At 47.9% G+C, this 21,530-nt stretch overlaps 1 protein-coding gene and 2 non-coding genes across 3 annotated transcripts; all 3 read right to left on the reverse strand.

Annotated features, from left to right (window-relative positions):
* Window positions 1–17,474: 17,474 nt before the first annotated feature.
* On the reverse strand, window positions 17,475–21,155 carry rpl18a (ribosomal protein L18a). Its single transcript, XM_070992124.1, has 5 exons — window positions 21,092–21,155; window positions 19,509–19,688; window positions 18,486–18,615; window positions 17,886–17,995; window positions 17,475–17,614 (listed from the first exon to the last, which is right to left on the reverse strand). Exons 1-5 carry the CDS (start codon window positions 21,107–21,109, stop codon window positions 17,522–17,524), a joined length of 531 nt encoding a protein of 176 aa, XP_070848225.1. The 5' UTR covers window positions 21,110–21,155; the 3' UTR covers window positions 17,475–17,521.
* LOC139350978 (small nucleolar RNA SNORA68) lies at window positions 19,287–19,415 on the reverse strand. Its single transcript, XR_011603556.1, has one exon. It is a non-coding gene; the product is annotated as a small nucleolar RNA SNORA68 (small nucleolar RNA).
* Window positions 19,763–19,891, reverse strand: LOC139350977 (small nucleolar RNA SNORA68). Its single transcript, XR_011603555.1, has one exon. It is a non-coding gene; the product is annotated as a small nucleolar RNA SNORA68 (small nucleolar RNA).
* Window positions 21,156–21,530: the final 375 nt, after the last annotated feature.

Consider the following 21,530-nt stretch of genomic DNA (forward strand, 5'->3'; position numbering starts at 1 on the left):
CGGAGCCTCTGTCCATGTTTCTATATATTCTGCAAGGAAACTGACATAAGAGCTTGACTTACATTCAGTTCATTACTAACTATTAATCATGACCCATTTCCCTGATTCATCCTGTGAGGAGTCAGCTGTGCATGAAACACAACCGTCTGATCGTTTACTCTACGACACAATCGTTCCTCATCACTGGATAAAAACAGCTGATTTTTCAGCCCGGTTGGTCAGACATCGGAGGAGCCTCCGGGCGGACGGCTCATCATCATCATCATCATCATCATCATCATCATCATCATCACATCATCACCTCAGAAGCACGTCGGCCTGCTGATTGGCTTCGCTCTCAGGCTGATCGTGTTGCACCTGTTAGAGGAACAAACTGCACCTTCAGCGTTCTTAAAGCGCACGCAGACCAGATTTCCTGCTCTGCTCTGATTGGTCCAGCCTGAGACTCTGAACCACCTGAGAGTCCATATTTGGCTTGTTGTGTCCTCTGATGCTGCTGCTGTTCAGCCTCCCACGTCTGAACAGATCAGGTAATCAATCGGGCGATCAGCATCGTCCTGATGCAGCGCCAAAGCGTTTTTACGTCGTCCAGCTGCTCAGACTCAGATCCTCTGAAGTCATCTGGGTCACACAGACGTGAGTTCAATCTGTCGTGAGCGGACTGAAAACGAGCAGCAGCTGTTTGTACGCGGGCTCAGGACGCCGGCATTGGTCTTCGGGATCCAGAGACGTGAACACAGAGCCCTTCAGTTCTGCTGCTAATAGCCAAGTGACATTTGGAAGTGAATGGAAAGGCTGGGAACGCTGGAAAGGAGGGAAGCGTGAAACTGGTTTGATCCCGGTTCAGTTTTCTCTGAGATAAAGGACTCGATGCTGCCAGTCTTCATGAACTCATGGTTTCATTTCCACAATGAGGCTTCTGTCACTTCAGCCTCGGCTGCTTTGTTCCACTCAGACTTCACTGTGCTGGAGAAGCCTTAAAATCTGCAGGATGATGAGTGTTGAGCACAGAGCAAACAATATGACGACGAGCTGGGACAGCGGCGTTTGTCCTGAGGTCGTTACAGAGGACGGATTCATCCTCTGAGGAGCACGAAGGGGGTTCAATGGACATCTGACAGCTGGGTTTTAAGACATTTTTACTTTATTTTGTCCTGGTCTGAGCTGTAAATCAGAGGCTGTCATCACTCAAACGTCCTCATCAGGTCTGGACCAATCAGTGATCACAAAACAACGTTGAATCGTTGATTAAAGGCACGTCTCTTGTGATTGGACAGCATGAAAGGGAGGCTCAAACTGTTAAATGTGTCTCAGTATTTGAGTTTAGGCACCAATACTGAACTTACGCTTTAGTTTGAGAAACAGAAAACAGAAAACCCTCTTTGTTGAGACGTTTCATCGCTGGAGCAAACGGGCCTGAGGTGCTGAAGATAGCCAGGCCTGCGTTTGGCTTATCTGCCAGAGGAGCTGAGGCTGCTTCCACTCTGAGAGATCTTTGTGAGAGCAGCCTCTGATCTCTGCAGCCAGCGGCCAATGGAAAAGACAATTTCTCCAGCAGGACCAATAAAATCTCACAGTGCGTTTTTCATCCCTGAGAGGCAGCTGAGAGCAGTCGTACTGTAAACAGAGCCTCTCCATCAGCCCGCGCTGATGTATTACAGCAGGAGGAAAACGCCATCATATATATTAGGTCATTTGGCTCCGCGGACGAGTCCCATTTAGCAGCTGATAAAAGCATTTGGGATGAATGCTGGAGCCCCGGGGCGGCTTGGAGGAGTCCCTCACCTCATCTGGGTTCAGTCATTGAACGCTCTCCACGGAGCCGTTCGAGACGGCCGGTTGGACGGCTGCAGGGGAAAAGTGTGGGCAGACCGAGACACGCGCAGATGAGCAGGATCAAAGGTGCTGCTGGCCGGCGTTTAACGCTGGAAAAACCATCGCCGGCTGCACGGGCCAGAGAAGAAGAAAAGACAGGGAGGTGGTGGTGGTGGTGAAGTGGAGGGCGGGGGCCGTATTAATGGTCCACTTTATTGCTCTGTACTGTTAAAATTAAGAGCTCAGATTTCATGACAGCACTTCAACCGTACATGCTCAGCTTCTTCTTCCAGGCTGGTTTCAGTTACTGTTTCAGGCTGCAGCGACCCGAGAAGAGCGAGTCAGGCAGGCGGCTGCTGAGTGATGGGCCTGAAGCTTCCCTTCAGCACGACCCTGGATGCGAGGCGCTGGACCTCAGCCTCGTTATGACATGTGCTCAAGTACTGCACTCCAGTCTGATTTTAAGGTACTTGCATGTGACTTTATAGCTGCTTTACAGTTCTAATATCGTCGTTTTGACTCCACGACGTTGGTCTGACTTCACAGAAACATCACAGCCGTGAAGGCTTAATGCCAATGTCAACATGCTAACATGCTAATGTATGAAATTCACCATCTTAGTTTAGCATGTTAGCAGGCTAGCATTTGCTGGTCTGGACTCATTCATCCTCTGGAGGCCAGGAACCCAAAATTCATGAAAATCCACCAGACAGTTGAGAGCTTTAGCTAAAAAGAAGGAAAAGTCAGACCACCAAGCCGTCGGGGGGGGTTCATCCTGTGGGGACGGAGAGTATCTGTCCATCAGCAGCGGCTCTTTCAGTTTGAGATGCTAAAGTGATGCTAACAGCGGCTAACAAGCTGTTTGAGTTAAAATCAGACCCCCCCCCCCCCCCCCCGCCCCCGTTTTGCCCTCTTCTCTGACTGACAGTCAACTTTTCACCCTAACACCTGTCAGTCACTCTGATGAGCTGCTATGTTGCCTGAAGCAGAGGAAACAGACTTCACTGGTGTTAAAGAAGCAGAAAGAAACACATCAGACAATCTGCAATAAACCAGAATCAAAGTTTTATTTACTACAAAAATACACCCACAATACTACAACACACTGAGGATTTCACTAGTTTTAGAGGCCGTCAGTGGATTTAAAAACATGAAGTCTTCTGTCCAGAAACTGGCCTGACTGTTACGGCGAGGACCCAGGAAGCAGAGACCGAGCAATGAAGTTTATTATTGAGCACAAAGTTCAAAGAAAAGAGCGATGAAAATCTCCCCAATGTGGGAAAAAGCCAAAGTAGGCTTCAACAGACTTAACTAAAAATGCAATACTGCAAGCCGAAGGAAAAACACAGAATCACCAATAATGGGAAAAACTAGAAATTCTCTAAGGACAAAAAAATCACCTTTGCAGGGAGAAAAACGGTTCTATCAGTAATAACTAAGAAACTGGAGAAACACTGGAGCTGGAAGCGAGGAAGGCTAGCAGACACGTGAGAGCAGACCAAGGAAATCCTCCGGACCTGAGCAGGTGGAGGAGCCGGCTGAAGTAGCCAGCGGCTGATGAGCTGATGCCGCTCAGGTGTGTCTCCAAAGCGGCCAGGTGATCGACCCCGCCTCCCTCCAGCGCTGCAGAGGAGGAGAGCGAGAGGAGGGAGAAACAGGGAGGAGGACGAACACAGGCAGGGCGAGAGACAAAGCAGTGCAAACAAGATCCAGACCACAACACTGATGGTTGTACTGAAGGAGACTGATGTTTGATATGCTAACTGTTTGTCGCTCCAACATAATAACAGCTAGCTACATACAGCTAACAGCTAACGTTGTGTATTCTACCTGTTTATAGGTACTGTTTACGTAAAGTAGGCCTGTGAATGCGAGTTATGCTAGCTGTGTGCTAGCTGTGTTTTGTGGCTACAGCAGCTATCAGTTTCCACTTTCTCCCAGTTATGCTAAGCTAATTAGCATGTCTTGGAACTATCTCTGTAAACACTTCATCTGTGTAATCTCTTCAGTTGATTGGCGTATTTATATTACTAGAAATACACCAACAGTTTTCTATGATTTTACTTGTTAATTCGATGAGAAACATCACGTAACTCAGACTGCAGTCGATGTATTTGTCCTCTCTGATGGAGCTAAGCTAACGGTTTCCTCCCGCCTTCAGTCTTTGTGCTAACACATCCTGATACTGATCTCTGTACTGAGACATGAAACTGAAATCCTTCTCTTGTCTGACTTTCCAACATGTCACACATTGTGGCTCTTAAATGTTCATTTTTGAAAATGAAAGATCCCCTCTGTCATTTCTCTGCTCTTCATCTGTCGCAGCTCATGTAAGACGATCGACTGCTGGACGTCCTCTGCGGCCTCCCAGGTGACTTATCGATTGTCTGTTCTTTAATCCCGACCTCCTCTGAATACCTCATTTCCCAGAAGTTAGTCTGAGCCCCTGCAGACAGCCGGGAGCCATCCTGCGCTCGCTTCCCTCTCTGAGCTAACATCATGAATATGTGGAATACTTGGACAGGTAGCCAGATCAGGGACGTGAGCGTCTTTACTGTCACTGCAGCCAATAAGTGAGTGTGAGGTGACACTTCCCAGACTGGGCTGATGAACTGTGACACCTCTTTAATTTTGACCCGCAGCGAGACGGAGTCGTCTAAATCTGCCCACGTCGCTGCTTTTCACATCAGTCTCCTCGTCTTCATCCCCGAACACAGAGCGTCCCGCTCTGTCAGACACGCTGAGTTTTATCATGTAAACCAAGAGGCCGTTCATGGGAAACTCATTCTCACCAGGATTTTCATCAGTATATTTATGATGAATGGGCACCGACCGTCAGTGATCCACGGAGGATTAAATTTACATGAAGCACATTTTAAAAAGAATAAACTCAAAGACGTTAGACGACAGGTGAATTGTGCAAATATGAAATGCAAATGTTTGACAGAAATCCAGCTGAAAACAAAGCTTCTCATAACCTGAACGACTGAGAACTTCTTCCTGTAATTTATGAACATTTCAGATATAATTTCAACGTCTGGCTGCCGAGTGACATCGATGCTGCGAGTCAGATACCATAGAAGAAGAGGTGCTTTTCTGTTGTGTTCATATTAACGTGTTTCTTTTATCAGAAACTTGAGCCGATGATGAAGAAAGATGCATTCAAAGTGAATGATGTGCAGGTAAACTGCCAGGTGTGTCACAGAGGAAGCTGCGTGTTAGCTGTGTTAGCATCTGCTGTCACGTACACATACGATCATTTCTTACGTCTACACAGAAACTTATTGTCAAGGCAGCGACTGAGCTACCCGACAGTTTGCAAGCTTGTGTGTCATGTTGGTGTGTGCAGCAGCTGTGAAGCAGCAGGACGAAGGTGTGTGATGATGGATGGGTTTTCCCTCCGGCTCGTCCTGAGGTCGACGGTCCAGGAGCTGGTGGTGGACCAGACGCTGTCCCTCAGCCGCTGCTTTTCTTAATGGAGCTCCAGGTTTAAACAGGTTTTTTTAAGTGAGCTCAGCCGGCTGAACCTGACCTCCTCTTCCTCAGATACAGACACATCTGTCTTCCTGTGAGACACGGCTCATCGCAGACTCCACCTGGACGAGTATTTTTAGAGGGGAAATGCCTCACGAGGAGCTCATTAATCTGCCTGCAGCTAAATTTAGCTTGACATCACCTCCAGACTGACCCCGGACCAGCGCTGCAGCAGGAACTCCGCTCAAAGCGCCACATGTTGGACCTGAAGGTGTTGTTGCGTCTTCCAGAGTCAGTGAACTCTGGTTCACAATGGCCTGTTTCATGTGACCACTTGGTGGCGCCAAATATGCCAATTTTCAAACTCTAAATGTGTTTTAGTGCCACGTTAAAAATAAAAGTCTGGAAGTCAAGCTGCCGCATTAGCTGGAGCGTTACTGCTGCACATCTCTGGAGAAGCAGCTCCATCCCTCCATCGAGGTGAAAAACTCTGCAGGATGCCTTTAAATATAGAACTGTGAATAAAAACTTTAACGGGGGTTGATCTCCAGTCTGTTTGTTTTTCTTTATCTAACAAAAAAATGACATTTCAGCCCCAAAATCCATGTTTTCCTCCGACTTCCCACACCAAGCTACTGTACACACTAATTTGATTGGCTTGGTTCTACCAGCGTGCTGATTGGCTGTCAGACCCCCAGCTGCTTCTATTCCCAGTGGCCGCCCCCCAATCAGCAGACAGGAAGTAGAACCTCCTGATTATTACGGCTCTCTCCGCTTTTTCCACCTGCATGTGGTTCTGATTTGGACATGAGGCAAAGTGTTTTCATTGGCCGCCGGCAGCGCTCAGTTTCCTGTTACAGACACTCTTTTGTGCCTCGTCCTCTCCACTTTTATTTCCTTTAACATGGAGGTAAGAGGCCACTCGGCTTTTCTTCATCCAGCTAATTGGGAGCCACTTTACCGCCCACCCCCCCCCCCCCCCCCCCCCCGCTCGTTATGACAGGGTTAATGGCTTTAGTGAGGGGGTACTTTTTACTGGTCCTGCTGGTCTCTGTTGGGCCTCAGAACCAATTACAGTAATCAAAGCCAATATGTGGATCCAGAGAGAGGAGCCACATGTGGTGGTTCAGGTGTAAACCGCTCTATGGAGCCTTTCTTCTGCACAGAATAACTCCTTGTTTCAGTCGTATTTACGCTGCTGTGGAGCTCATTTTCCCACCTCGGTGAAAACCAGCAATCAGGAGATTTTCAGCAGATTAATACTTGAAGAGCTTCATAAAATAAGTTCTTACATCGTTATAATAATCCAACAACCATCAGACAGAGCGTTGATACAGAAGGCTCGTTTCTAAAGCAGCTGCTGCTCCTGAATGTCGATGCTGAATTAAATGCGAACAATCCTGAGTGATGATTGGCCGACAGACTGTTCGCCATTAACCTGCTGAGCAGACGAGCAGCTCGATCAGAAGACGTTTGGACGACGTGTTGAAGCTGCTGTGATCGTTCACACCTGAAGGCAGCCGGCGCTGAAACGTCCCACCTGTTCATACCGTCCCACCTGGAACACAATCATAGTGCTGCTCGCTTCCTCACCTGCACACAACGGACCAATCACAGCCTGATCTGGGTCTGCGATGTCATGAATGAAGTCATGTGACCAGCTGACGAGCAGCCTGACGTTCATGTTCTCCTCAGGATGAACAGCGCCATCAGGTCAGGACTGCGCGTGGATCCGATTGGTCACCGCATCATTGTGCTCGATGGTTCAACTTTTTGCAGACGACACTGTGTTGTTTTCTCACAGTTGTTGTGAATGCAGTCATATCGCCATGACGACCACCGTGACTACAAAGACACAGAGGTGTTGGCGTGTTTGTTCCCATCAGGAACGGTTCCATCATCTCGCTTCCCACCGGTGACATTCACACGGTCAGAAGTGCCAAATCCGGACCTGCAGCACAGATGTTTATTTGGTCTGTCGGGTTTATTTTTAGACTACAGCAGGGTCAAAGGTCAGCTCATGAGCCATATACCCACAACATGTGTGAGGGAGAGGAGTCTGGAAAACCAATCAGAGGTGAGGACAGACCTCCAACAAAACACACAAGCCTGCAAAGATGATGCTGGTTCACAGGACTGATCCTGGAGCTGCAGATAATGCAGCTTGTATTTGTGCCACGAAGGCCGGAAGTCTTTATTTCTGTAAATGAAACTGAAATTCATTTAGGCTGTGGCCTCAGCTCTGCTGTCAGATAACCTGAGGGCTTTTCAGTCTGGATGACACATCTGTGAGGCTGAAAAGCTTAAATCAAGAAAAACATCTGACTTTTAAAGCAGAATAATCCAGAAGTGCAACTGAAAACCAGATAATAAAAATACTGCTGTCACACCAACATACTGAAGGTTAAAGGTCTCTCAGATCTCTGTAGGCCTCTGGCTGATCTCCGCCCTCTACGTCTGTCTTTTAAAGCACCTTCGTGCTCAGAAAGCTTGTGTCCACGTCCTTCAGACCATCCAGGAGCCTTCAGACTCGACCGGTTCTCGTCACCCCACGTTCAGGCCTCCAGTCCGGCCAGCAGCACGTTATCCAGCTCTGTGTTCTCCAGCTGCTGGTGGCACTTTGCCTCCATGCGAAGGCAGATGTTGTTTCCATGTTGCTGCAGCAGATCTCTGCAGAGGAAACTTTGTGTGCTGGGAAAGCCCCCGACCCTCTGACACATGTCCCCCTCTGTAATTGCGCCAATTACTTTTCCATAACAGCCCTGAAACACTTATGTATGTGGTTAGAATAACAATTTCCACATGAAACACTTGTTCTTTCATAAGGTCCAGAGCAGAGGGGGATCCTCTGCAGACGTCACGCCGCCGGACGCCGTGCTGTGGAGGCGAGCTGCACTCAAAGCATGATGGCGCTGTTTGTTTCCTGATCTGTGATCAGCGAGCGGCATCCAGCCAATAAAACTACATTTTCTGCAGCTGCTCACAGGTCAGCTTTCCTTCATCACCTCCACTTCAGCTGCTTTCAGTGCTCGAACTTCAGCTGAATCCTGGACTTCAGGCCGCGCTCGCACTCGAACTGCTCAGTGTTTTCAGCTCAGCTAAACATTCAGCTTCTCTTTGTTCTAATTCTGCTTCACCTGCCGTACAGGAAGTGCGACCACGTCAGCCCCTTTCAGTGTTAAATGTCGTCTTTTCCTGTTTTCCAGCAGAACTGAATTTTGCTTTACATATTCTGTCCTGTCGGTGCATCATTATAATGCATTTCCATGTGGAATCATTATATTTTAAAACACAGGAAGAACCTGAAGGGGCTTGTTTCCTCACAGAGTCACTGAAATAAAGATGAAACCTTCATGTTGTCGCTCGGTTTCAAACTGTGAAACCATGAATCTTTAAACAGTTCAGTTCATCTTTAGATGTTTTTGCTTTGAATGGCTGAAAAACTGAACCAGGTTTGGTCCAAATGGGTCTGAACACACAGCGCTGACGTCTGCTTCCTGTCAGCTTCACTTCCTGTTAGCACCTGTCCACCTTCACTGACGTGTGGAACAAGTTACGTAAGTCTGCCGTTTAGTAGGTGAGTGCAGATAGACTTCCTGTCAGGACGTATACAGAGTCCAGGTTTGAATAACTTTATTAATACCCCTCTCTGGGTATGACATCATGGTGAGAGGTCTGACTTGATTGGTTGATGAGGTGATAAGGAGTGTATTTATATTGGTCCAGGAGTGTGATGACAGCTGAGATCACACACCCAGCTGGAAACACTGTGAGAGGCACGTACATCAGGTCCACAGCCGCCGCCCGAGGAGGGGTCAGAGGTCACGAGCCGAGGTCGTCTGTGGGTCTGCAGCGTGAGATTCAGATACTGATCCAAGAAAACTCATTTAAATCCTCTGAACTGCTTTCACTTGATGAGAACGTGAACGGCAGCAGAAGACATGACAGTGAGTTACTTCAAGTATTCAAGAGGAGGTTTTCAGGTCCTTTCTTTGACTTCTGAGCAAACGTCAGCTGCTTCAGACTCGTCATGTGTTCGTGTAAAAATCTGAATCATTAAAGTGACTGAAGCTGTCAGATGAAGAACAATCATCATCATCAGGAGAGGCAGATCTTATTTTAGAAATGAGCTCACATGTTGAGTCTGCAGCTGAAATCAGAGCAATAATTAGTCCTTAAATCGTGTGATGTGTCCTCAGATAAGCGTCTCTTCTGTCTTCTTGTCTCTGAGGCTGAAAATACATCCAGTTTTTACCAGAAACCACACGGACAAACTGATTTCTGATAGCAGCTCCATCAGTGAGAGACGTCCACCCAAAACATCCTCGTCCTGCAGTCCCATCTTTCTATTCTGGGCTGCGCTGATACGGTATCGCTCTCGGCCATCGCCTCCTCCCTCCGTCGATGCTTTAACTTCACATATTTAACCAATGACCTCAGAGGCTTTGACCTCCCTCAGATTTAAGGTGAGGACGGAGCAGCAACTGTCCCCTCAGACTGGAGACGTCTCCTCCAGCCGTCCTGACTCCTCTCCTCGCTCTGATCTGGGAATTATTCAGCTAAACACTTGTGTCTTATTTTGAAATGCCTACCTGAGAGCAGGAAGTAGTCCCTCATTTATGTTCGTGACTTTTAAACAAACAACTTTCATTCTGAATCATTTTTGTTTTACGGTCTAATTGTTGGGTTGTTATTTGTTAATTAGCATCACAGAGAGAGCTAAACGCTAAAGCCACCAAGCTAACATGCTAATGTTTAGCAGGTTAGAAAAGTGACGATGGCGTGAGATGATCAGTCAGAGGATCAATAAAGTTATTTCAGTTCGTCCTCAGGCGAACATGAACGTCTGAAGCACATTTCATCACAGTGATCCAGCAGCTGTTTCAGGCTGATCAAAGTGGAGGACGGACGGATGGACGGACGGATAGATAGACGGACGTCTTCCTTAAAGGGCCACCAGTTGACGTGGAAGCTGATTAAACAGCAGTGAACTGGAGGAGACCTGGAGGTCCAGATCAGACTGAGCCGCGAGCCTCGAGGTGCAGAAAGAAAGACGACGATATCCAGAGAAATAAACGCAGATGTGAAAAACTCTTTATTTACATTCATTCTAAATATAAAACAGACCGAGGACAAGAAACAGGAGGATTGTGGGTAAAACTGGAGATGTAAAACATCTGTTTGCTTGTTGGAAAAACTTTAAGGTGAATGAAAAAGATGCTCTCCTGCTCTGTGATCAAACGTCCGCTGACAGATTTGCTCTTTGGTTTGGATTAAAACGGGGGTCTGATATGAATCTAGATCAGATCTGAAACTGGAGTCGGCTCGACTGAATCCAGCAGCTGGATCAGAGTTGAACCGGTTGGTCTCGGCCCGTAAACCTTTGTTTCTCTGCGGAGCTGTAACGAAGCTCCGCTCCTCTGGCCGAGCTCCAGGCTCCAGGACGCCGTGTGTGATCCACCCGGCTCGGGTTACTCTCGCTGGGTGTGGAGCTCCGCGCTGAAAGCTCCTCTTCCTTGTTTTGATTGTGAGCAGGGAGAGTCTCGGAGTCCGGCTCCAGGATGCTGAGACTCCGCTGACTTCTGACAACACGTCAACACGGGACGCCGAGTACGAAAGAACAGCACGAAGACAGAAGAGCAGAGATTAAGATCCTGATCCAAAGACCGACGAGGCGTCGAAAACAGATTCCTGCTGGTCAGAGGACAGAGACACACTCAGAGACAGAGACACATCTGACTGGTAGAACACGACAGATCTGATGTTTAGTCCTCAGGTGGCGCCGGAGGACGCCTCATGAGGAGAGGGTTCATCCTCTGAGGACGTGAATATGACCTCAGCCTGCGCGTCGCTTTGGCAGACGCCTCGCTGTGAGGCGACAGGCTCGTTGGATTCCTCCTCAGGAGAGCGTGAATATTCATGGACACTCAATCCCGCTCCCTCTGCTGCACATTAAAAGTCTTTACAAACAGGCTTTCTGGGAGTCTGCTCGGCTGTCCGTCAAGCATCCAGACGCAGAGCGACTCTATAACAGATGCTCACAGTGTTTCCTGTTTGGGACGGACGCCTGCGGCGGCTCGGAGGTGCTTTCCGTCCGGAGTCGTGTGCGGCCTGCAGGCGTGAGAAAACTCACACTGCTGCGTAATTATTTCCACTTTTACTTTCCTCAGATGATTTTCTCGTTCTCAGACTCACAAAGCTCCTCCAGTCAGAAGCCTGGATGTGTTTCACAGCATCACCGCAGGATAAACGGCGTCCATCATTATTCAGCCAGACCGGAACCCAAAGGGAGGACGTGGAGGTCCCTGAAGGACCAGCAGGACCACATGTCCAGGATCAGCGGGGACATAAAAGCCCAGCCCAGCTCAGTCAGTCTGTCGGGCTGGGCTTGGTGTTGTCACCATCAGTGGGTCTTTAGCATTAGCATCCACTGCTAACACGACGGCGCAGAGATGCTAACGCGCTGCAGCTTCAGCGCTCAGCGGCCTTCATCACCTGCATGTGCTCCAGCGTGGAGACGATGATGAAGTGAAGGGTGGACAGTCTGTCACCTCTCGTCCTTTATTTTCAGAGGAACAGTGTGTCCATTGAGCAGAGACAGGAAGCAGAGGCGTCCACGTCCTCCGCTGTCTGCAGACACTCGGTGTGGACTCGATGAAAAGGTGTGAAGCTGTTTTCTGTCGTCTCAGTTCAGTCTGGAGAAAAGAAAAATGAAACCGTGACGATGATGATGAAGCTCAGGATGCAGCTGAAGGGTTCAACGTGTAGAAAAAGCAAAATGGATCACAGATCTGAAATATGAGCGTCTTCATTCGTTTAACGTCCACAGTTTGTCTTTAAGCTTAAACTGTTGGACATTCAGAGGCTGAACGTGATTCAGGAGTTTGCACACTCATCAATATTTGATATTTCTGTTGATTATTTATTATTTTAATCCCCAAAGACAAACTGTCTTTTATCAACAGAGAGACTGACGTGTCCACACGATCGTGGCCTGTTGGCAGCGTCTCCCCACAGAGAGGACAAACCAAACACTGACTCCAGGGAGACACTTTGGACTTTTGAGGCGAGGGCTGTTCAGTTGGCTGTGATCTGTAGTCTCACCACTAGAGGCCACTAAGTCCTGCATGCTGGCTAGCAGCTGTCCTGTTTGTCCACTCCGGGTCGTCTTCCTTACGCTGGTCTCTCTGAGTGAAGGACGGTTTGTTTCATGAACTTCATTCAGCTTCTTTCTGTCTCCACGATGTGGTTTATTTTCTCTGAGCTCTGTCCGACAGCAGCTCTGTCTTTCGTCTCTTCATGGACAATGTCCTCCACAGATTAGCTGTCCAAACATCACTTCCAAAACAGACAAATTGAATAATTCAGACCAAGTAGCAGAACAAACACACAGGTTCACGCATGTTAATGGGATTAACGAGCTGCACTTAACGGTTTCCGTCTCTAAAGCAACATCCTCCGCTGTAACGAGAACGCCTTGATTAACACGAACCCCGACGCTAACAGAGCGGGACGCGTCCAGCTGACGTCTGTCCAGAAACAACCGGACGCTGTTTGAAGAGCGAGCGTCCGGCAGACCTGAACAACAACACCGACGTTTCCAGGCCACCAAAGAAGAAGCAGCTTCAGGCAGCGAGGAGAGTCTGAGCGGATACGACCAGCTGACTGGACTGAAACAGGAAGTGAAGACGACGAATCCTTCGTGTTGGTTCAGACCTGCAGGCTGATTTTTACATCAGCTGCTGCAGAGCGTTTACTCAAGTACTGCACTTCAGAACACCTCTGAGGTATTTGTACTTTACTTGAGTTTTCCATGGTCTGCTACTTTGTACTTCTACATTTATTTGCTGACTTTATTTTGAAACTTTGAAAAACGTAGTTAAACGTGACGACAGAAATGGAAAAGGCCATCAGGACACTTTGGACATGGAAGACAGATCCTTTCATCCTCCATGTTTGGGACATGTTTTTGTCTGATAGGCTTTATACCTGCATAGCATCATTGTTAGCATGTTAGCATGCTGATGTTAGCGTTTAGCTCAAACCAGTTCAGCCTCACAGAGCTGCTAGCGTAGCTGCAGACTCGTTATCTTGTGTTTGTTTGTGTTTTTTTTCTCATTTCTTTGAACTAATGCATTAACGTTATCGACGCTGTCTTTGATGCGGCCGCAGTACCGAGCGGTGACCACCAGATGTCACAATTCTGACTGAATGTTGCGCTTTAACACAAACTTCTTCTGCTGCAAACAGTTCAGTTCTTCAGAAAGCTTTGTTTCCTGACTGCTGCCACAAAACCTCTCACTGTGTGTGTGTGTGCGTGTGTGCGTGCATGCGTGTGTGTGCGTGTGCGTGTGTGTGTGTGTGTGTGTGTGTGTGTGTGTGTGCGTGTGTGTGTTTCCACCTTTTAGAAAACTGGCTTACAGCTGGTCATGGTGATCCTCTGTAAAAGCTGTTAAGGGTTTGTTGATCTTTGTGATTACATGTCGTCTTGGCTCCTGCAGGTCCGAAGATTCGTGGGAGGTTCTGAGAAACATTAATGCGAAGGAAAGTGTTTGGCTGCCGTGGACGGAGCTTTTAGCACATTCCTCTGCAGCAGAATGTAGACGTGGTCTGGGTTCAGTCCTGGTTTGTCCGTGCTTCGCTCTCCTCCCGGAGAAAACTGGGCACACTTGAAGCCAGTCAATCAAAGGCGCTGAGTCTGAGTCAGCAGGTTGTGGACTGCCATGCTGCCGATAGCTGAGCTGGCTTTTGGTCCTCGCTGAAGAAAGGTACTCTGTGTTTGAAACATGCTCTGTCTTTTTTCTCTGGAAGGAAACGTCCGGGAAAATCCTGACCTCCAGCTGGAGCGTTACGAAGATGATTTAACAGCTAGCGGCGATGATGAGGAGCAGTTTCAGACCTCTGCTAAAGAGCTTACTGCTGATTTTAAGTGACAGGTCCAACCACGTCATCTCGGTTGACCCTCATTCTTGTGCGATACGAGACTCATCGTGACGAAGAAACTAAGCTCGGAGCCTCCTCATCATTTGAGATGTGACTGGTTGATGGAAGGTGTTGGTGACGGTGGGATGTGGGTTCATTGAGCTTTAAGGTCTTAAATAAATGATGCTTCAGTCATCAGGGTCTTTGTGCGGGGGGGGCTTTCTCGTAGCTCTGTTTACTTCCTTCACATGGGGGGAGTCCTGACTCCAGCTCTGAGGGTTGGACCTGACCACAGTCTGGTCTCGGCCTCTGCCAGGTTTACTGTTCTGCGGCCTGGGCCGAAGGCTTCGTGGATCCCCGGCCGTCCAAGAACTCTCTGTGGGCACCGAGTGGCAAAGCCTCCACCACAAAATCCACAGGGCATAAAGACTCTCAGTGTCAGGGCTTCAGGAAGCAGCTGGCAGGTAGAGAGCAGGACGGAGCGTGCGGATGGATGCGGAGGAGGTGGAAGGTGGAGAGGATAATTGTTTTGAAGAAGGGAAAAGTTACTATGAGAGCAGACGTTGTGGTGGCAGAATTACTGCATTACTGCGACCACAGCGCGTCCTGATGGAGTAACAGCTGACCAGAGAGCAGCTCAGCCTGGAAACAGCTTTCTGTGAACCCTGAACGAGACGTTTACGTCACAGGGAGGCGGACGCTGAGTTCACAGAGCGTCGGTCATCTCACAGCTGGACTCTCCTCAGCTCAAGTCCTGACGTCCCATCCGTCCTCTGCTCTGTCCCCGTCATCATAAAGCTACTGCGTCAGATCCTTTCTGATCGTCATTACGATGACATCACTGTTACTGTCGCAGCTCAATGTACGTTAATATTTGAATAAATAAACACTGAGTACATCAGAATTGTACTTGAGTGTAGTACTTGTACATGTACGACAACAAGCAGTTTAAAACGTGGAATTAAGGATTGAAGAAAACTTTATTGTTTCCCAGCAGGAGACGATCAGCGCTGCTTTAACCAGACATCTTCAAAGGCACTTTGAACACACCGTGTGTGTGTGTGTGTGTGTGTGTGTGTGTGTGTGTGTGTGTGTGTGTGTGTGTGTGTGTGTGTGTGGTACCTCATGTTTCACGAAGGAAGTCGACAGTATTTCAAACATTTACGTCGGCCAGTTTTATTGAACAGCCGCTGACTTTCTGGCGAAGGCGCGCTCACAATGAGCTCCTCTGGGAAGAGCTTCGCTTTCGTGCAGTCCAGAACGCCTCCACGTATTTCTGAACAGCCTTTTAATTCCCACAATAAAAAAGTGCCGTCTATACTGAGCCTCTTTGTATGGAGCTGATTTCTCAAGCTATAACCTGTTTCCTGTCAGAAGTGCTCTTAAAGAGCTGCTCACAAATAATGGAAAATGTTGCTGCTCAGCGAGCACCAACAGTTGGATCCCACTCATAAACATGCGGCTGTATATTAGAATTTAATTAACCATCAGAATCACCAGTTTGAGTCCCATTTTTCTGCTGTTTGCTTTGGAGGGAGCTCCACATACCGCCGGGTGAAGTCAGCTCGGACTCGGCCTTTTTGCTGGATTTGTAATGATTTTACATGTTTATGACTGTGACTCATTGAAAAGAATGTTTTCCATCACTGAGTGAGGTCTTTCTGCAGCCACCCACTGCTCCGTCTGCGTCGCACACACCCAGCCGACTCCCCCGAACAGCACCTCCACCTCCAGCCTGCTCCCAGCATGCCGTCTGATAATCGCACAAACAGCGTCTTAGCTGCAGACGGCAGGTTAAACACACGCTAGCACACCTGAGCAGGCCGGCACACCTGAGCGGAGCGCAGCTCACCTGTCTCCATTTAGACGCCATCTTTAAAACAGGTTGGAGCAGCACTGACTCTGTTTTAACAGCCGTGTGCCACCATGCTAGCAGCTCTGACATGTGGAGCTAAATGCTAACTATGCTAACTAGCCCTGCAGCTAAGTATTCATTTTACAACGGTCGAATCATTTGAAATGAAACGGTTTCATTCATTAACAAAAACGTTCCTGGTGGATTTTCGGTGGATCCATTAATGGATGACTGGACTTCAACTGCTGCTGTGATTGGACCGTTTGAAAATCAACGGACAAATGAAGCGAGCTCAGATGTTTGGTCACTGAAGGATTCATTCGCAGCTTTTATCATTTCATGGTGCCCATAATTGAGAAGCAGCAGTTGGATTTAAACAGACTTGTTTAACATTTAGTCAAATATGTCGAGGATCAGATTTCTTTGTGTTGTTCTCTCTGATCTGTGGCACCAAAGCTCCTCCACAAACTGACGAACTCTAATGAAATACTGCAGCTGCTAACACACGCTAACATGCTGATGTTTAGCAGGTATAGTGTTCACCATCCTAGCTTAGCGTGTTAGCATGCTAACACTAGCTATCCTGCTCATACTGGACGCTAGGTGTTGAGATGTTTTGAGGATCTTCTCGACCTGCAGGGAACCTGAGGCACGTTTAACATTCACGGAGGGAAAGAAACGTCTTCCAGCTTCAGATCAACTTCCTGAAAGCTGAAGACGAAATGACTGAATGATCTCATCAATATTTGTGCCCCAGAAGAAGATTTCTTGGTTAGAGACGTGAAGTCAGTATTTGAGCTGAGAAACATGAAGTCATGTTGAGTTCAGTTGAACTCACCTTGGTGTGAGTGTTTCTAACGTGGCTGCAGGTCACTGGAAACACCTTAAAACGCTCAGTTTGAACAGTCTGGTGGAGCAGCTTCAGCTTCGTCTTAGAGAACGCTGCCATCGTGTGGACACATGTGGAACCAGCTTCACCGCACCTCTCTGCAGCGGGGTCAAAGGTCACGCCGAGCCTCACAACAGCAGGGCAGACCAAGTCCATAAACCCATCAGAGGACAGTCCAGAGGACAGTCCAGAGGACAGTCCAGACCTGGTTTTGCTGGTCGACTTTCTCTCAGCTGTCAGCCACTAAAATCAATCTGAACTCATTTGTTCGACGTTTCATCTCTGAATTATTTTATTCCATCTGGAAAAGACTTTTTCTGCCTGAAGATAAAATTAGATGTTTTTGTTTCCATCCAGCAGGTTCATAACTTTCATCTTTGCTTTCTGCCTTCTCGAACGTCTCAGACTCTGAACCTGCTCGCCTGATGGCGTCTGATGTTTCTCATAAACTGAGCTGAGATGTGCTTTAGAGCAGCAGCTGATTTCTTCTAAATGAAGATAAAATGATGGAACGGCTCGTTTCAGATTGAGTATTTTTATTTTTCCCGCACAAAATGAAAACTGCTTTAGTAGAAGGTGTTTGGTCTCTTGGTGGTGAAGCGGGGCTTGTGCTGGCGGCGCAGGACCCGGTGAGGCAGAGGGAACTTGATCTTGGAGTCCTGCAGGAGGAACGAGAGGAAACGTTCAGTTTGAGACAAGCGAGCGGTGAACGAGCAGTGAGGTCAGTCAATCTGTCGCCAGTTTCAGAACCGCCAGGTTTGAAGATGGAAGCTGGAAATCTGGAAGAGGAATCTGGCTTTTTGTCTGGCGGGTTTTTGATCTGGAGCTGACAAACATGGAGGCAGCCCAGAGAGAGACCCGCGACCACGGCCACGACCGGCAGGCGGCGCCGGCCGGTCAGAACACATCGAACGGCGTCTGAAGACTCACGTGGAACTGCTTTATGGCAGGTCTGCGACACTTGTTGGCGGCGATGACCTGAACCTTCATGATCTGGATGGAGTGGGCGCGAGCACGATGGCGAGCTCCCATGTCACGATCTGATGGACGAAAGACAGGAGACACAACTTTATCGACACAGCAGCTTGAACACAGGCACGTGTTGAAAGAGGTGACTGACGGACGCTGTCTGAGGTAAAGTCACGTTTCATCAACAGAGTTTCAATGAGCCGATCCTCCATAACGAGCACAGACCAACAAAAACCTGCAGGAGGATCTAAACTTTGAAACGTTTATATTTATAATCAGCGTGGTGTGTTTTTATCGCTGATCTGTGGCAGCTGCGATGCTAACGTCCACATGCTAACAGGCCCACAATGACAAAGCTAACAAAGCTAAGAAGCAACAAAGCTAACGACAACTGAGCCTTTAATGAATCCAGTTACAGCGAATCACAGCTGCTTGTTCAATCAGTCACACTGGACATTGTGGCTAACTCCACCTGTTCATCACTGCAGGTGGTGTGTGTCTGCGCGTGTGCGTGTGCGTGTGTGTGTGTGTGTGTGTGTGTGTGTGTGTGCGCGCACTCACAGCACTGAGTGACGGCTCCAGAGGTGGTCAGGTCTCTGTACTCTCTGTACATGTTGTGGGTGCCGCTGCGGGAGTCGTAACGCAGCCAGATGCCAAAGTTCTTCACCTTCTGGGGGGTCTTCTCGTGGACCTGAAGGAGTTCAGCAGCAGGACGTCAGTTTTACTCAAACGATGCAGATATTCTTACAAACACTCAGGATATTCAGTCTTTATCAGACTCCTCTGGTGAGTTTCTGCTGACAGACGTCAGATTCATGACAGAAGTGAATCTGTCTGATGTCACATGTCTGATGTCACACAAACACACCGAGGAGACATCGTCCAGATGTCCAGATCAACACAGCTGACGCTGAGGACGAACAGGTCATTCAGCACATTTTCTATGTCACAAATCAAGGTTTGAAAGCTGTGAAATGACATTTTGGAAGGCAGTGACGTCCTGAAAGAGGACGAACAGACGAGTCCAGTCTGACGGGTCGTTTCTGAAGGTCGCTGTGTTTAAAGTGCAGGTGCTCTGCTCTTTCTTTCACACGCAGCTCATCCCTGAAGTGTTCAGGAACATTTCCTGCACCGCTCATGTGTGAACGATTAACATTCAGGGAAATCTGTGCCACCAGATTCCCCCTCGAGGCCCAGTGACATGTAAAGACGGACGTGTAAAGACGGACGTCCATGAGACGCCATCACCGCCGACAGTGACTTCAGGTGTGACTGATGCACGTCGCTCGTCTCTGCTGTCAGAAAACTGACTTCACGGTCAGTTAAAACCTTTATTCTTCATTATTTAAACAGGTGATGTTTCAATGTTGACCCCTGAATTCACTTTCAAAGGCACGGCAGCTCAGAGAAAGGCGACAAGGGTCCGTTTCTGTGTGCACACCAGACAAAATCATACCACTGAGCGATACGGCCTTTGGGTTTGGGTGCAGACGAGTGAAGACAACGAGCTGAGGAGCTTTAAATTTGTGTGTGGACTGACACCAGAGGACGCAGGACGGACATCTGTGTGGTTCAGAAACATACCAGGCCACAGTAGACTGTCTCTCCAGAGGCCTTCTTCATCTTCCTCAGCTGGGAGACGAAGTACCAAAAGCGGGACTTGGCCACGACGTGGTTGGGGGCGAAGATCCTCATCCGGTACAGAGGGGGGGTCGGGTTCTTGGCGGAGGGCAGCAGACGCCCAACGACTTTATACTCCCTAAGCTGCAATGAGACAAAGTGTCATCTGTTAGGACACACGAGCATCACATGAAACACACCAAGGCATTTAAAGACGTGATTGTTGACCCCTGAATTCACTTTCAAAGGCACGGCAGCTCAGAGAAAGGCGACAAGGGTCCGTTTCTGTGTGCACACCAGACAAAATCATACCACTGAGCGGCATGGCCTTTGGGTTTGGGTGCAGACGAGTGAAGACAAAGAGGACGGACGGTGACGTCCTGTGAGGACGAAAGTACTGGCACGTCCACTGTGTTACGTCCTTCTGTTGTTAGGCTTCAGGTGTTGTAAATATATTCTGTTGAGTGTAAAATCTGGTCAAATGTCAAATTCATGCACTCTCCCTTAAACTTCAGTTTTAACTGCAGTTGAGCAGCTGCTCCGTTTGAAGACTTTGACCACCTTTCTTTTTGTTTTCAGCCTTTTCTTCAACATTTTCAGTCGACTGAGTGTTAACAGAGCTGCATGAGCCCAGCGCAGGCCTGCAGACCCTGTCAAAGTCTTATTACAGTTTCAGGTGTGCAGGTTAGAGCACAGCATCTGCACATCCTGTTTCTAATGAAACAGTTGACTCTGCTTCATTCATATAACAGTTACAGTTATCGGTGTGATTTCTGGTCTCAGTCACAGGGATCACGTCTATGGAAAAGCTCCAGTGTTGACAGTCAAAGGAGAGCTCTGCTTGATCACTACACACACCAACAACACTGTGAATTAAAGCCATCAAAAACAGTGTGTGAGCAGCAAACATGTGGAAGCCTGTTAGCAGGTTAGGTGTTCTGCAGTAATTAGCATCGCCAGAAAACGAACCTGCCAACGAGCCTAACTGTAAGCCTGCACGGCGCGGAGGCTTCAAACAGCCAACAGCTTACAGACCTCACTGAGATTAAAGAAGCTGCTCAGTAACAGCTACACGTCCCGTGATAAAATCCACGTCGAGCGCACCGGTAAACACACTTCAGCACCACACTATTAGCGGCTAACGTTAGCCTCCATACGAGCTGAGTTAGCTTAATGAACTGACTAAAAGCCGCTCGTGCGGGACGTTAAGCGGACAATATATCTCAATAACTAATCAAATAAAGATGTTTCAGGAGCTGTTGCTGCTTCTCCTCTGCTGTTAGTGAATGTTTATCATTTAAAATATGGCTAAAACTGTGTAACACACACGGTCCCATTTCAAGCCACGGTCGTCCACATGGTACCGCGGGCGCCATGTTGTAGCCGCAAAACGCATCGGGACGAAAAAGACTCAATTTATAACTTAAACAGGGAGTTTTTGGAGACATAAACGCATAAATCAGACGATCATAACGTTATGATGCTACATCGGGTGATATATTCCGTATGTTGTACGCATATATCGGTAAATAAAGAGTTTTACGTACTGTGCCGGACGCCTTCATGGTGTCTCTCGCTCACTGCCACAGTAAAAGAGGAAGCAGTAGGGCGGAGCTTCCGGATGTCAAATGGACGGAGGACTGGCAGGAGGCGGGTCTACCGTGCCGACGAGGCACCGAAGATGGTTTCATGTTCGTGAGGCGACCGTTAAATCAAAGTTTTATGTTTGTAAGAGAAAAATTCTGCAGCAAAACACCGCACAAAACATCAACACTGACACAATACAAATACCATACAACTAAATGAAAACCGTTTTAAAGTTAGTTTATCCCGTCATGATCCATTCTGAGCCCTGAGGGTGAAGGCTTTCCACATATTCATCCTCTGTGTGGAAAATAATAATAATAATAATAATAATAATAATAATAATAATAATAATAATAATAATAACAAACTTAACTTATACAGCACTTTTCAAAACAAAGT

Source organism: Chaetodon trifascialis, chromosome 22 (genome assembly GCF_039877785.1).
Source record: "Chaetodon trifascialis isolate fChaTrf1 chromosome 22, fChaTrf1.hap1, whole genome shotgun sequence".
Lineage (NCBI taxonomy): Eukaryota > Metazoa > Chordata > Actinopteri > Chaetodontiformes > Chaetodontidae > Chaetodon > Chaetodon trifascialis.

Coding starts and splice junctions, on each gene's coding strand:
- rpl18a (XM_070992124.1), bottom strand. Junction 18,616..19,508: donor AGACAGTCTACTGTGGCCTG/GTATGTTTCTGA, acceptor GAACTCCTTCAG/GTCCACGAGAAGACCCCCCA. Junction 17,996..18,485: donor TGGAGCCGTCACTCAGTGCT/GTGAGTGCGCGC, acceptor TTCGTCCATCAG/ATCGTGACATGGGAGCTCGC.